Below are 16190 nucleotides of genomic sequence, written 5' to 3'. Positions count from 1 at the left end.
AAGCAAAGGAGTTCCAGGAAAGCATCCGCCAAGACAGCTGGACAGCCTTGTGGTCACAGGTCAGTGAACCAGTCTTGCAGAACCACGGAACATCAGGCTGTCAGAGACTCAGCAAGCCTGGACCAGAGGTTGTCATACGCTACACGCAGGACCTGATGAAGCCCTGGCATGTAGACAGCCCTGTACCTGAACTTGTCCCTGAAACAACTCTAGGAGAGTCTGAAGGCCACTTTCAGCCAGTGTGGACATTTCACAGATACAGAACTGCAGCAGGGTCTGAAACTGCACAATGAATAAAGTGGCACCTGGGTGGAACCTGGTATATAGGCCACACACTGCTGACCCAACCCCATGGCCAGCCCAATACTGGTCTCCTCCAGCTGGTATTTCCTTCCAGTTACCACTGGGATGGCTGCCACACATAGCCAGGAGAGCAGACCAATGACTGCTTCTAAATAGTGCTGGTGAGAACTCCCATACCTGCTTTCCACCAGGGATCTGCAGTGCCCCAGTGTACTAGAGCAGCCTTTCCCTGGCCTCTTCTGTCTTCCCACCAGGGGCCCTGCTCAGCATGTGGGAAGCTTTCTTGTTCCTCAGAAACAGGTCAACCCTGGGCTAACTATGCCAAATCACAAGAAATCTTTGACTAAGAAACACCATTTAAAAACTTTCAGCCGGGCACAGTGGCTCACACCTGTAATCCTAGCACTTCGGGAGGCCAAGGTGGGTGGATCACCTGAGGTCAGAATTCAAGACCAGCCTGGCCAGCATAGTGAAACCCTGTCTCTACTAAAAATATAAAAAATTAGCCAGGCATGGTGGCAGGCACCTGTAATCCCAGCTACTCGGGAGGCTGAGGCAGGAGAATCCCTTGAACCCCGGAGGCAAAGGTTGCAGTGAGCCGAGATTGCACCATTATGTTCCAGTCTAGGTGACAAGAGTAAAACTTCATCTATGGGAAAAAAACAAACAAACAAAAATTCTCACTCACCTCCTCCAGGGAAACCACAGAGTCATTATGGAGGTTGGGTAGCCGGATGACAATGTCTCTTCGCCCAGCCCCTGCCTCCACCTGGATGGCAGTGGAATTCTGGAGCATTTCTGTGCAGATGTCATAGTTCTCCAGGGCCTGCTCCATGTCTCCCTGGTTAGAAGGAAAACAGGTCAGGGGACCAAAGCATAAGATTGACTATGATGTGCCAGATGCCTTACACCTCTGATCTCACTAGACTGTGGAGGCCATGAGGGTGGGGTTTTTACCAATTACTACTGTAATCCCTAAGAAGGGCCTGGCATGTAGCTCAGGCTCAATAAATACTTGTTGACTGAATGAACAGTCCCTATCAACTCTGTGAGGGTAGATATCATAAACCCCATGTTGCAGATGAAAACACTGAGGACACTTGAGCAGAGCCAGAGTTGGGAGCTAGGCCTGTCCTAATTCCAGAACTAGTGTTCTTCACATCAAACAGTGTTGCTTCCTTTAGACTAAATGGTTGCTGACAGGGCCCTGGCAATCTCTTGACTCATTCTACCATAGTGTACCAGTACCACCATGTGCAAGGTACTAGGTAACAGCCAATTCATCCTGGCCTTCCAGACCAGGCTCTGAAGAGAAGCTTTCCCAGAACTCTCACAAAACAGGTGAATAATTCCCTTTTAGAAAGCTCCATATCTGTTTATTCATTTGCTCAGGCTCTCTCAGGAAAACATAAGCAAACAGTCAAGATGCCAAGGCAATCTTGAGTGGGGGAGGCAGAGGCAGAGCAAATGCCTTCCAGAGCTCTGTGGTTATGCTGAAGAGCTTTACAGACTGGTATCAAGCTTGGAAGTCTGAGATGCTGAGAATTCCCCACTGTGTCACAGTTTCTCATGCCAAGCCCAGTGCCCGGGCAGGTGCTACGCATGTACACATGCACGCACACACACACACACTCACACACACACAGACACACACCCTCAACATGGTCAGTTTTCTGCCCATCCTGCTGGGTGTCAGGGCATACTCCCCAAGCAGCTGACCATGGAACCAACCTGCAGCGCCAGGAAGCGAGCCTTCAGCCAGTAAACACGGACCACAAACTCCAGCCAACCATCCTCGAACAGGTCGCGCTGGGATGAGGCAAACGACAGCTGTAGGAGGTCACCAAGGCAGTGGGTTCCTGGGAAGTCAGGTCCAAATCTGCCATTCACCATACCAGCAGGGCAGTTCCGAGGAGACACTAAAAACCATGAGGCCAACGAGTCAACTTCATGTGTAGCATCCTAATGCCCTTCTGCTTCTCAGAAGTTGCCCTCGGCCCTAACCACACCCACCCTATCTCCAGGGCCACCCTGGACCCCTCAGAGCCCTACAGCTCCCTGAGTGGCAGGCATCAGAGAGGTTGGACCAGTTAAGACTTTAAAGATATGCAGAGACCCCCCCCTGAGAGTCAGGGGCAAGGGGAAGCAATTTTAGAGACAGCATTGAGCATATCTACATTCCACCAGGTGGTGGTTTAAAAGTCAGAATGAAGCTGGGCCCAGTGGCTCATGCCTGTAATCCCAGCACTTTGGGAGGCTGAGGCAGGTAGATCACTTGAGGTCAGGAGTTCAAGGCCAGCCTGGCCAACATGGTGAAACCCCATCTCTGCCAAAAAATACAAAAATTAGCTGGGCATGGTGGAACACACCTGTAGTCCCAGCTCCTCGGGAGGCTGATGTGGGAGAATCGCTTGAGCCTGGGAGGCAGAGGTTGCAGTGAGCCGAGATCATGCCACTGCACTCCACCCTGGGTGACAGAGCAAGACCTTGTCTCAAAAAACAACAACAACAACAACAATAACAATCCATATCACCAGAAAAATTACTGAAGCTACATAAAGCACTGCATTGAATAGTCACACCAAAACTGAGATCCCACTTCCTTCTATCTCACAGCAAAAGCAGATTGGTGGCTCCCTCTGGGGGCTTAGCTCCTGCTAACCACTTCTTGAGTATCCAGGAGATTTCCCTGGGACCCTGACAAGCCAACCCAAAAAATGTGCCTACTATAAATGTAAGTCTAAATACCATAACTCAGTCTCGCCAGTTCAGCTTTCTCCCAGCTGCTGGGGGGTTCAGAAATTAGCCTGGCCACAGAACACATAATGCTGCCTACCTGCAGAGCTTCTGCCTTTGGTCAGCAGCCACTGGTCCAGCTGAAGCTCCATGCAGGAGAGAGACATCAGCATCATGTCCTGCAGGACAGGCATAGGAAGGTCAAGAACAGTATCACAAAGCCTCTTCAGTGTTGGGGGTAGGGGGCAGTGGAAGGAAACAAAACTAAACTTTACTTTTTGATAAAAATATAATTCTTTCTATTCACTTGCCATTTCATAAGTGATAATCAGTGACCACTCTTCAAGACATAAAAAGAGCCACATGGATGTATGTTGGGACAAGACTTGGGAGGGGCCAGGAGACCTGTCTTCAGAGTTCTTGTACTGTTGAAGAGGCAACCCTGTCACCTGCCAAATGCTGGGCCAGACACTGCATCCAAATCACAGAATTCAACCCTTAAAAGTTTTGGGCAGCTGGCCGGGCACGGTGGCTCACGCCTGTAATCCCAGTATTTTGGGAGGCCGAGGTAGGTGGATCACGAGGTCAGGAGATCGAGACCATCCTGGTTAACACGGTGAAACCCTGTCTCTACTACAAATACAAAAAAAAAAAAAAATTAGCCGGGCGTGGTGGCGGGTGCCTGTAGTCCCAGCGGCTCGGGAGGCTGAGGCAGGAGAATGGTGTGAACCCGGGAGGTGGAGCTTGCAGTGAGCCGAGATCGCGCCACTGCACTCCAGCCTGGGCGACAAGCGAGACTCAGTCTCAAAAAAAAAGTTCTGGGCAACTGGTATACCATTCCCAGGGCACTTGAGGAAGCTGAGGCTCAGCGATGAGAAGGCACTTGCCCAGTGGGCACAGCTGGAAAGTTATCATCAGCCTGCTTTGCCTGGGGATCAAAGCCCTGGTTCCTCCTGCTGTTTCACAACTGCTCCAGGGGAGCATGGCCTGGTGGGAAGAAGTTGCCAGGAGGTAGTCCTGAGGTATCCCAGTGGAAGATGCCCAGCAAGGGATGGCTGACCTACAAGCTCCTCTACCTCCTGTGCTCTCAAGTCAGAAAGACCACCAGGCATCCCTGAATGCTTCTGGTGCTCCTGCTTCAGCATTCAGTGTCCCATCTCCAACAGGAGTACAGGGCCAGAGCACCTTGTGTTCCCTTAAGCTCTAGGAGGCACCAAGTGGAGGAGGCTGGGGTGTGGAATGCAGCAGGAAGACAAGGCTCAGTGAGGCTCAGCCCCTACTGCTGGCGGCCCCCAACACTTCTCTAAGTACCCTATTTAGCTTCTGCTGTTTTATCATCTGTTAAAAATAGTCACAGGCCATTTATGGCCTGTTATGTCTTGACATCATAACATCATAACATAGTGAGACCCCCATCTCTAAAAAACAAAACAAATATATATATTTTTTGAGACGGAGTCTCACACTCTCACCCAGGCTGGTGTACAGTGGCGTGATCTTGGCTCACTGCAAGGTCTGCCTCCCGGGTTCACACCATTCTCCTGCCTCAGCCTCCCGAGTAGCTGGGACTATAACCGGGTGTGGTGGTGTAAGGCTGTACTCCCGGCTACTCAGGAGGTTGAGGTGGGAGGATTACCCGAGTCCAGGAGGTTGAGGCTGCAGTGAGCTGTGACTGCATCACTGCACTCCAGCCTGGGCAACAGAGCAAGACCCTGTCTCAAACAACAACAACAAAAGCCTCAGTCACAGTCCTTGCCACCTCAAACAAACCAAATGTTTCCCTTTCCTCCAGCTTTTCCTGGCAAGCCTTCCTCTGACTCAGTACACAACCCGAGAAGCCCTTCTCATGACTCTCATTCCCTCACACATCCCATGTCCAGCTCTGCAACCACAATCCAGCATCCCACTATTACCACTGGATCTCAGCCACTGTTCACCTGGCATGACAGCAGCCTCCTGACAGCCCCCTGAGCCCACTGTCACCCGCAAGTGTATCCTCCACTCAGCCATCAGGGAGCTTTCTAGGCACAAACCCGGTTTAGTGACTTCCTGCTTCAACACCCACAAAAAGCCCAGGTTCCAGGCCCACAAGTAGATGCAGCCAAACACAACAGCAGCCCCACACCCATGCAAGATCCCTGTCCCCATGCCCTGGTCCCAGTTCAATACCAGCCCTTGAGAGGCTCCCCCCAACCTTGATGTGCTTGTTGCTGCAGTCCCTCAGCAGCGGGTTGGGCAGGCTGGTGCTGTGCCTCCTCCAGCTGTGGTAGACGCTGAGCACGACCTCCGCCAGGCCTGGAGGCCACCTTAGCAAGAACTTGTGGCCCATGCCTTTCAGGTAGCGCATCATCAGCTCCAGGATGCCCCCGTTGGTTAGGTTCTCCAGCAGGAACTCATGCACGTCCTGCTTTTCTGCCCAGGGAGCAAGAACAACCTGACTTGAACAAAGAGGACCTTCCATGCCAGGATCTCCCATTTTCTTTGGGACAGTAAAGACTGTTCCCTCCCTCTACCATCTGATCCAGGTGGACATGATACCACGTTGTGGTGCTGAGATCAGGCTACTGGGTTCAATGCCTGGCTCCAGCCCTCAGCAGCTATGATTGAGCCTCTCTGAATCTCCATATCTAAGGTGGACATCAAAAGGTCAGACCTCCAAGTGCTGCCATGTGCACTAATCTCACTCAGCAGTTATATACTGATACACACTCAACAAGTGTGCCTATACACATTCAATTTGCAAAGCGAAGCCTGTGAATTTGGCCATAAGAAAGCACAGCAAATATGAGTCTAGACATTTCAGAAGACCTCCAAGTTGACCACAGGGCTCAGGTCCAAGACTAATCCAGGCAGACTCTTGGCCACACGAAAAAACACCCCAGAACCATTCTCACAGAACAAAACATAAGCAGGTTATAGGATAGTGGGAAGAAGAATTCCCAAATTGAATGGTCACACTGCTCAATTCCTACCAGATTCCATGAACGTGGCTGAGTCAAATGACAGTCTATGAGGCCCAATGCTTGGGAAGCTTTCCAGTTTGGCTTCTGACTGGACTTCATAGTTATTAAAGGAATCATCTTCCTCCTCAGGGTCCAGCTTTCTTAACCTGCATGTAACATGCCAAAATCACAAAGTCACAACACATGTTCTGACACAAGCATCTGAACTCTTCCTGTTAGAGAAACCAAATCTGAGCCAGGAAGAAGGTAGCTAAAATAAGTGGGTGGTGGGGTCCAGAACCCAGGCCTCCGGCAGGCTCTGCCTCTCTCCAGGGCTTTATGAGCTAGCATTTGGTGTGTATCCTGTCTTGTTCACTCATCTCATCAACAGATGATTACCGAGCACCAGCTATGTGCCAGGCACTGTGCTAGGCACTGAATACAGCAGCCCTAAATGTGGTAGATCCTGCCTGCAGTAAGCTTACCCTCTAAAGAGACACAGCCAATCAGCAGGTACACAAAACTAACCCAAATAAGGACCATCTCACAACAGAGTGCTTGAGACTCTGGGTCAAAAGGGCTCTGCTTTAGAGAGCAAGGTCAGACAAAGCCTTTGAGAGGGGATGATGTTCATGCTGCCACTGGAGGAGGAGAAGGGCTGGCAATGCAAAGATGCAGGACAAGAACAGGTACAAAGGCACAGGCCAGAAGAGTACCTGTGTGTTCTAGGGCCTCATGGGAGCCCAACAAGTGAGGTGGAAAGCAGACAGATAGGTGGGAGTTTGGGGGACACATCAAGCCCATCTGAACTTGGTCCTTCCATAGCTCCTCACAAAGCTGTGGGTGGGCCCAGTCTTGGGACTGGGGACACCTCCCCTGGCAGGCACTCCTCCCAAGGACCCATTTCAGCCAACCTTGTGATGTTCCCTCAACCCAGAACCCCTGCAGCATAAACACTCAGGGCACTTGTGAATGTCTTCATTCACGTATTGCACACACTCTCAGGGCGACTCCATCAGGCAAGCTACCATGTTGCTCTTGCCTTGACCATTCAAAGAAGCAGACACTAAGTTGAGTGTGGTTGCTCAAGCCTGTAATCTCAACATTTTGGGAGGTGGAGGCAGGAGGATGGTTTGAGGCCAGGAGTTCAAGATCAGCCTGGGCAATACAGCAAGGCCTCATCGCTACAAAAAACAATAAATAAAATTAGCTGGGCATAGTGGTGTGCACCTGTAGTCCTAGCTATTCAGGAGGATCCCTTGAGCCCAGGAGTTCAAGGCCACAATGAGCTATGATTGTGCCACTGTACTCCAGCCTAGGTGACAGGGCAAGACCCCATCTCTAACAAAAATAAAAAACAAAGGAGCAGACACTAAACCACAAAGGAAACCAACAACTAAAATAAAGATAAAAAAGAAAGTCAAAACCATTCCAGGTAAATGGGACAGGGGAATAAGACCTTGGAGTAAAAAGCAGGGCTAAGGGGAATATAGGGTCACTCAAATCTCTTGGCACCATCAACCAAAGAACAATCAATCTTGCAGCTCTCCCAAAGGGAAACTTTCTTCTGGTATTATCCCTTAAGAAAAATTCACCAGAAGGCACTGTAGCCCCACTTTGGTCCTGCATCAAGTACTGAGAACAATCATTATTTCTAAGCATTTCACCTTCACCTCAGAAAGATAACAAATTAAGAAAATTAGGAATCTTGCTGTAAAATAAATTTACAATCCACCTAAAGCTTCTGGCTTCTCCTTCACCACTTTAATGTTAGTTCCACTGAAACAAACTGTCATGGGAAAGAACCACTGCTAGTTTAACTCCTGTTTAAAGATGGCATATAGAACACACATGGTTAGCTCCCAAACTCCATTCCAGTAACAATGAAGAAATAAAAAAGGTATAAACTCACAAAGACAGAAGATAGGCGAGGATGGCCCAGCAGACAAAATGTACCAGACAACTGTTAGAAGGCAGATGGTCCAGTGCAAATGAAGAATGGTGTCTGCCGAGAGAGGCCTCTCCACTCAGCAAAGGGAGGAGGAAGCGGAGTATTAAGAAACCAGTCCACTGGTACCATAAACTCCAGAAAGGCTCAGAAATTGAGGACCCTAAAGCCTCTAAAGGAGGTGAGCAGGCAAGGACAAAAAGCAGAAGGACTGGTGAAAACCTAAGTAAGAAGCACTGGGGACCAAGTCCCTCCCAGCTCTGGGGAGCCTGGTACCTGCTTGTCCCCTAGGCTCCTGAGAAGCACTAAGAATGAGTGAGACCCAAGAATACTTCACAAGCTCCTCCTCTACCTTCTCAGAATGCAAGGGAATCCTGCTGAGCCTGGAGCAAATCAAGTAGACACGGACTCCCTGAAAGCAGAAGGGAAGCTCCCCTCCATGGGGTTTTCAGGGCATCTGCATCTGCATGGGATTTTCAGGGCACAGCACCCCTCTGCCTCCCAGCAACAATTAGATGTCTTGTAAATACACAGGGACATGAGTATGTTCCTTCTAGCTCTCAAAAGATGAACAAGTCAAAGCTCCTGCCTTCAGGAATTTCAGAGGTGGGGAGAAGCAAGAAAAATCCAAGATCCCACTCCAGTGAGATTTGTGCTTCAGACATCTGCACAGATGTTATGGGAACACAAAGGAGGAGATCAGAAAAGAGGGTTGCAATGGAATGAGAAATGTTATTGATGGTGTATGCTGGAGGTTTGTGGGTTTGTTTCTGACAATCAGAAAAAATACACAGTACCTGGACGGCAAGAACTTCATCAGAAGCTCCTGGAAGTCTACTTTCTCTTCTTTTTTGCACTTGGTGTTTCGGACACGGGCAGACCGCCGTTTTGCTGTTTCTCCACTCTCTTCTGAAATCTTCTTCCGTTTTACCCCTTTCTTGGACTTATCTCCCCCAGAAATATCACCTTCACAAAGAATGCAAATTAAAATCTTACACAGTGGCAGGGGTGAAAAAAACGCACCATACAGACACATCAATCTCCCTCTTTTATAAATCTACTAGCATTAAACTCTTCGACATTCAAAAAATGTTCCATCTCTTCTTCAACAACAAAGAATCCCGAGTAAAATTAATTTGAAACCCCTTAACTCTCACACCTTTCTTGACTTCACAGGACCCACAAGCCAGATTTCAAGATTACTTTCCACAGTTACAAAGCAAGCAACACCCTCACCCTCCCATCCCCTCACTGGTCGGCTGAACTTTGGGGTCTCACCTGATATACCCAGAACAGAGAAAGTGAGTGGCTCTGACCCTACCCAGGACCCTCTGAGGACTCAGCAATATGATAAGAGCAAAAAAACAGTATGAACTATATGGCAACGGAAGAATGTCATGTATGATTAAGTAAAAAAGAGACAACCACGTGCATGTTTATTCAGAAACTTCTATATCTACCAGATTTTCTTTTTTTCAGTGACATAGAAATCAAGAAAAGGCTCAGAAGCTTTTGTCAAAAACTTCTGACAACTCTAGCAATAATAAAAATCAATAAAACATACGGTGGTTGGTGACTTTGCTGACTTTGTTTTCTAAGATCAAAGAACTCAGGAGGTACACTGTCAGCAAGAGAGCAGGACCAGCAGAGGGGACCTTTGCCAGCTTCCATGTTACGAGTGAGTAAGAGCGACCTTCATGCCAGAATGTGGCAGCCAAGGCACTAAACGGTCCTGGGGGAACTATCAAGGAGCAGGAGCTGCATCCTGATCCCCCGTTCCCCCTCACTGCAGGGACTTCAGAGCTGAAATGGCCCTGACAGGCAGTGGCACTGTGAGCAGGCTGAGAGGCTCCTCTAGGGCTGGGGGCTCCCACTTCCACTTGAGTCATGAGTGTCAGCATGACCCTTCTCTCTAAAGAGGCAGGGCTCCCCAACAGTCTCATTCCTGCTGGGTTCAGTAAACAGGGTCTCTCCAGAAGCCAAATTCAGGGGGCCTGCTTACCCATAGGAGCGCCTGTCTCCAACAGACCAGGACTGTGCAGTGGGAAGCTGGTTGTAGCCACAGAGGTGTAGGAGACCACAGGCTCAGTGACAGCCACAGCTGGGCTGGTGCTGACAGTGCTTGGCTGGATCACATTAACTGGCGTTACCACCACGGAGGATGCAAGAGGCTGGCTGGGGTCCTGGTAGTCCGACAAATCAATCCTCTTGCCAAGGCTGGGACGTGGGGGCTCGCAGGTGGTGAGATGATTGTACATGGCCAGCAAGCTCTCTCCGAGGCACTTCCAGCTACAGGGAGAGGGCCACAACACCTGATCACCACCCTGTCAGAGGAATACTCCAAGCATAGGGAAAAATGGCCTGCCTGCACAGAGGCAGCAGAGCTGCTCCTGGAGCTACCACCTCCATGGGGGTGGGGGAGGTGATCAAGGTTTCACCACTGCCATAACTGATGAAATCTTGAGTCTAACACGGCTGAACTGAAGGTGCAGCCGCCAAAGCTGGACCAGGGACCTGGCATCCACCTGCACCTCACTGCAGCAGAAGCCCCATAAGCATCTTGGCCTGAGGCACTTTCATACTCAACAAGGCATGTATGAAATCCATTGACTCACTTCAAAAACTCCTCCCCAGGAAGGTCAAGTCTTTAAAACACTTGTGGAACTTCTCTGCTGCCACTAATCTGTTTCATGCGGAGAGCCTGTTGGGGACTGCCAACAGGGACATGGTCTATAAGAATTTGGACCATGGGCAGGGCCCGTTGGGAGCAGCATCTCAGTGGATTTACCAAACGGGCTGGAGCCTGCTGGATGGCAACAGGAGACTGTTGTGTGTTTTGTTGGGGTATGGTATGGTGTGTTATATTGTGTTTTGTATTTCACATTCTGTATTGTGTGTTCTGTGTTGGGTTCAAGGTTGTGTGTTGTCTACTATGCTGCGTGGTATGCTACCATGTATCCATTTATCCATCCCTTAATTGCTTCTAATGCCTCAGGCTAAAGACCAACTGCTCAGCCTGGCCTCATGGTGCTGCACAGCCTCGTCTCACACCACCTCCTGCACTCCTGCTACGTTAGCTCTCTTTCAGTTCCTTAAACAAAATCACACTCTCACATCCCACTGGGCCTTTGGGCTGGCTTCCCTCTGCCCAGATGCAACGTACCCTCCCACAGCATAGCCCTCTGCCTAGCCAATGCCTGTACCTCGGTCAGACCGCAGCTCCACCACCCAGCCTTCCCCAACCCCTAGAGCAGCAGGAACCTTGTTCAGAGGCCCTCCAGCACTGTGCTTCTCTCCTCACAGCCCTTATCAGCTTGAGGCATGTGCTCCTTTCTCTGGGTAACTGACAACCCCCGGGATCACTTGTAGCAAGGGACCAGGCCCTGCCACACTGCGCCCCTAGCACAGAGCACAGTCCTCTGCACAGAGCCAGCATCCAGGAAGTGTTGAGAAAGGAATAAAAGAACAGTGCTTCAGGCTGGCACGGTGGTTCATGCCTGTACTCCCAACATTTTGAGAGGCCGAGACGGGTAGCTCACCTAAGTTCAAGAGTTCGAGACCAGCCTGACCAACATGGTGAAATCCCGTTTCTACTAGAAATACCAAAAATTAGCCAGGCGTGGTGGCGCATATCTGTAATTCCGATTACTTGGGAGGCTGAGGCAGGAGAATTGCTTGAACCTGGGAGGCAGAAGTTGCAGTGAGCCAAGATTGCACCACTGCACTCCAGCCTGGGCAACAGAGCGAGACCCTGTCTCAAGAAAAAAAAAGGACAGTGCTCGCCGGGCACAGTGGCTCACACCTGTAATCCCAGCACTTTAGGAGGCCAAGGTGGGCGGATCACAAGGTCAGGAGATCGAGACCATCCTGGCTAACACCATGAGACCCCGTCTCTACTAAAAATTTAAAAAATTAGCTGGGCGTGGTGGTGGGCGCCTGTAGTCCCAGTTACACGGGAGGCTGAGGCAGGAGAATGCCGTGAACCCGGGAGGCAGACCTTGCAGTGAGCCAAGATCACGCCACTGCACTCCAGCCTGGGCGACAGAGCGAGACTCCATCTCAAAAAAAAAACAAAAAAAACAAAAAAAAAAGAAAGAAAAAGGAAAAAAAAGGACAGTGCTTCAAAATCCAGAATCTAAACAATGGAGGCTCCCAGGGCTACAAGGAATTTCTTCTTTTTCCTGCCTTCAGTTAATGTTACATTTAGACAGGAAGAATTTGCTCACTGGCTGGGTTGTGTCAAATGCCTTAAATACACCATTTCCCTTACTCGTGCCTTGCTCTTGCTCATGTCTACTAGGCACTGAGGAAACCAGGGGTGGTAAACTGTGCCCTGCAGCACATTTTGTTTTTTCTTTTTTTCTTTTTTTTTTTGAGACGGGGGTCTTGCTCTGTCACCCAGGCTGGAGTGCAGTGGTGCCATCACAGCTCACTGCAGCCTTGACTTCCCAGGTTCAAGCAATCCTCCCCTTTCAGTCTCCCAAGTAGCTGGAACTACAGGTATATGCCACCATATCTGGCTAATTTTGTTTATTTTTTGTAGAGATGAGGTCTCACTATGTTGCCCAGGCTGGTCTTGAACTCTTGACTCATACTATGTTGCCCAGGCTGGACTTGAACTCTTGATCCTCCGGCCTCAGCCTCCCAAAGTACTGGGATTATAGGCATGAGTCACCATGCCCAGCTGGTTTTCACATTTTTAAAAAATTGTTTTTAAAAAAAAAAGAAAAGAAAAAGAAGAAAAGAATATACAATATAAATTGTACATGGCTGACAAAGGCTAGTATGTTTACTATCTGGCTCTTTAAAGGAAAAGTTTTGCTGACCCCTAGAATAGATGGAGATTACTATAAAAGCATCATGTCCTCTGCTACCAGAGAGGAAATCTACACTCTTCCTTTAATGACCAAATCCCAAATTTAACTACTAAGTGTAACTCCCTCCTGCTTCCACTTAGCCCTCCCACTACACCATGGAGGGTGGCCACAGTGCCAGTTCCCAGCCCTCTGTTCTCCAGTCACATAGCCACAATCCCTTGTAGTGTTCTCAGGCCTTTTCCTCCTTCACTGTAACAGGGAGGCACCCTAGGGCCCTTCCAAAACCCCAACCCTGTAGTTGGGGAGCACACACTCAGATGGGAGAAAGACCCTAATCCAGCTGACAAAATACAAGAAATTGCACCAGACAGGAGTCCTAGAGCAGCCTGAAGAACAGCCCTTTCTTCCTGGCCATCTCGGTGCTCGCGTATGGAAATATTTCTGGGAAATTCCACGTGCTGAAACTCACAGCCAGTCATAATAATACGCATCAGAGCCAGCCCTTCCTGAGTGGGTGCTATGTGCTGCCTCTGCGCTAGCCCTACACATTTTATGTCATTATCATGACAACCCTACGAGAGAGATGTTGCTCTCCCCATTGCTAGGGAGTGGCTCCTAATGTCCCCAGAGTCATCCAATTCATAGCATTAGGAGTGCCAGGATTGGACCCAAGTCAGGTCAGTCTGATCCAGGCCAGAGCTCCCTCAGAGTAAGCAGACGGGGTGGAGGTAGTGGGTGGGGAGTAGAAATGGAATGCTACTGCTAAGTCATGCTAAACTTAACGATTCAATGTCAGAATTTTAAATACAGAAATTGAATTCCAGAGCTAGCTAAGGGACTAAACTACCCTAACTCCAGGGAACTGCCAATACCAATTTGCCCTTCCTGGAGAGAGAGAGACTCTCACATCATGGGGCTGGCAAGGACTATATTGAGGCCCATCTCGCAGGGCTCCCCACATGGCCCTACAGGGAAAACATGGACTTGAGAGCAGGGAAGCCCAGACCTGGGATTGTCTCTGGGCTCCCCATTTAACTGCTCTGAGCATCAGTTCCCTCCTGGCAAGTGCTTGGCAAATGTTAGTTTCCATTCCCCTCCTAGATGGGACAGGCTGAGAAAGGCCTTACAGGAATGTGGCAGGTGGCTGGGGTCAAGAACAGCAACAGCAAAAAGGGACTGAGACTGGATGTACTTGAGAGAGAGCTGACCTGCTTCTTAGTAATGAAGCAAGCATGCACCTCCAACCATTTGGCCACTATGCACCCAGCCTCCATCCATACCACCAACCCAGGATCAAGCCCAAGGTCTCTCCCTCCTGTGCAGGGCAGTATCCCACACCAGGGCCTACTGGCCGACCCAGCACTCCCAGAGACGCTAGACAACCTACGTCAAGAAAGGAATGGGTTGTACGAGTTTCAGGTCCGGCTCCTTCTCCCGCACAATCAGTGCTTGCCTCTTTTTTCGCAGCCCCAAGGCCTCATCTACAATCGCCTTCGTCTCAGCTGCACTCACCGAAACATCATGAATCGACATGTCACTAAAAGCATGTGAGACAGGGAGAAATTACGATGTTACAAACTAGAACCGAGGCTGAAATTTTACACACAAAAATGCATTTAGGTTAATACCTTTTAATGTGTATTGTTTCTTCCTATGAATAAAATAACCACTTAAGTCTGGCCTGGGGAGGGCAGTAAATAGCCTTCTTAATACCCACATACACTAGAAATGACTAATATTCTTTGTTCCTTTGACAATTCAAAACTGGGCAGAGAAAGGGTTTTCATATGTATTATCAGTATCATAATAATATCTGAAAAGCCACAGAAAAATAAAATCTTTCTCTCAATTATTATTAGAAAATCTTTAAAGAATTTAACTATCCTATACTGCCCATGCCAACAAAAAGTCATCAGACAAGTGAAGCTCACCAAAGTGTATCATGACCCAAAAATACATAAAGGGCAGGGGCTGGGAGGCCCTAGGTGTCCTCCCACAGACACACTTCTGAGGCAACCCAGCATCACCTGCCCTCCTGCCCACTGTCCTGGTGCTTCCCAGCAGGGTTACATTGCAGAACTACTCAGGAATTTATCTGTTTCATGTGCTTCTCATCTGTCTCCCTCACGAAGGTTAGCTCCCTCATGACAGATGTTCTCTCAGTTCCTATCTCTGCCAACAGGCAGTTCCCTCAGGAGAAGGACAGGCTCACAGGGGATAGACGCCAAGATAAATCACTACTAATCAACCCCTACAGGTGTGTTGCAGGGCCAAGGAAGACCAGAGGGCAGGAGGAGTTGGCTGGGCTGGAGGGCTCGGGGGAAGGGCAGCTAGAGCTCAGAAAGCAACAGAGAGGTGACCTGAGAAACAGATAAGTTCAAAAGCGAGCAGCTCTGAGGTGTAGCCCTGCTGGCAGGCATTAGGACAGTCTGGGCAAGAGGAGCAGGTATTGTTGGGTCACCTCAGAAGTGTGCCTGAGGGAGGACACCTGGCAAAGGAGGGGCAATGGCAGGACAGGTGGAGAGGTGGGAAGATGGCATGACAGTTTAGAGCGCAGTGGGAGCCAGGGTGAGAAGATAGGATGCCACACAATGGAACCACGCCTGGAAACTGCAAGGGAGTTGGCGCAGCCTTAACAAAAGGAGTCTGGGAGGGAAAAAGCAGGAGGTGAGGTGGGAGAACTATGGGGTCAGGCTGCAAAGAACCTCTTTGGTAAAGCAACTGAGCACGGGCTGTGTCCTAGAGTCAAGGCAGGGGTGGTACATGATCAGAAGCATGTTTGGGACACTGATCTTGGGCAGCACTAGGAATAAAATCCTGGGAGGGGAAAGGCAGGAGGCAACCTGGGCAGCAGGCTGCCCCAAGCATCCAGAGGAGAGCTAGCGAACACTGAAAGCTGGCAGGGCAGCAGGAGAGGTGGGCAGCAGGCAGCCTGAGGAGGCCTTGCCAAGATTAGGTACAGGTGGGTGATAAACAAGGCAGCCCAAAGTCAGTTCACTAGATGAGGGGCTGCAGCAGGGCATGAAGCCCCAGAGCACAGGGGCTCCATCCATGGACCTGAGGGGAAAACGTGACGTGCTCCTGACCTTCACCAGCCACACAGGAGAGCGTGCACACATGGCATGGGAAGAAGAAGGACTTACCATTTGAGGAACATTCTGAGAGAGTCCTTCCGGAGACAAGGCTGCTCCTCAAAAATCTTCTCCTTGAGGACCAGTCCTTTGCTGTACCGGCAATCCTTCTCCAAAGCTTTGCAGATGAAGTACAGACATGCTGGCGGGGAAAGAAACAGTTTATGACTTCGGGGACCGTACTCAGAAGCTCTGGCCTTGCCAGTTAACATCAGGAAAATATTCCCACTCCTAGAATCAAAGAAATGCCTAGTAAACAATAATGAGATACCACTTGAACTAATTCAGTCAGGTTAGTAATAAGACCCAAAAT

At 49.6% G+C, this 16190-nt stretch overlaps 1 protein-coding gene across 28 annotated transcripts in view; it reads right to left on the bottom strand.

Annotated features, from left to right (window-relative positions):
- The window catches only part of CABIN1 (calcineurin binding protein 1), a 164009-nt gene that overhangs the window by 116250 nt on the left and 31569 nt on the right, over nucleotides 1–16190 (bottom strand). For all 28 annotated transcript variants that reach the window (XM_077950308.1, XM_077950323.1, XM_077950312.1 and 25 more), the window contains exons 7-15: nucleotides 15890–16019; nucleotides 14134–14283; nucleotides 9932–10218; nucleotides 8727–8895; nucleotides 6012–6148; nucleotides 5234–5451; nucleotides 3140–3218; nucleotides 2035–2222; nucleotides 992–1144 (exon numbers count right to left, since the gene is read on the bottom strand). In XM_077950308.1, the coding sequence (XP_077806434.1) occupies nucleotides 992–1144; nucleotides 2035–2222; nucleotides 3140–3218; nucleotides 5234–5451; nucleotides 6012–6148; nucleotides 8727–8895; nucleotides 9932–10218; nucleotides 14134–14283; nucleotides 15890–16019 (1511 nt within the window). The remainder of the gene's footprint in view (nucleotides 1–991; nucleotides 1145–2034; nucleotides 2223–3139; nucleotides 3219–5233; nucleotides 5452–6011; nucleotides 6149–8726; nucleotides 8896–9931; nucleotides 10219–14133; nucleotides 14284–15889; nucleotides 16020–16190) is intronic.

This window comes from Macaca mulatta, chromosome 10 (genome assembly GCF_049350105.2).
Source record: "Macaca mulatta isolate MMU2019108-1 chromosome 10, T2T-MMU8v2.0, whole genome shotgun sequence".
Classification (NCBI taxonomy): Eukaryota; Metazoa; Chordata; class Mammalia; order Primates; family Cercopithecidae; genus Macaca; species Macaca mulatta.
This window is presented reverse-complemented; position numbering and strand designations above follow the sequence as displayed.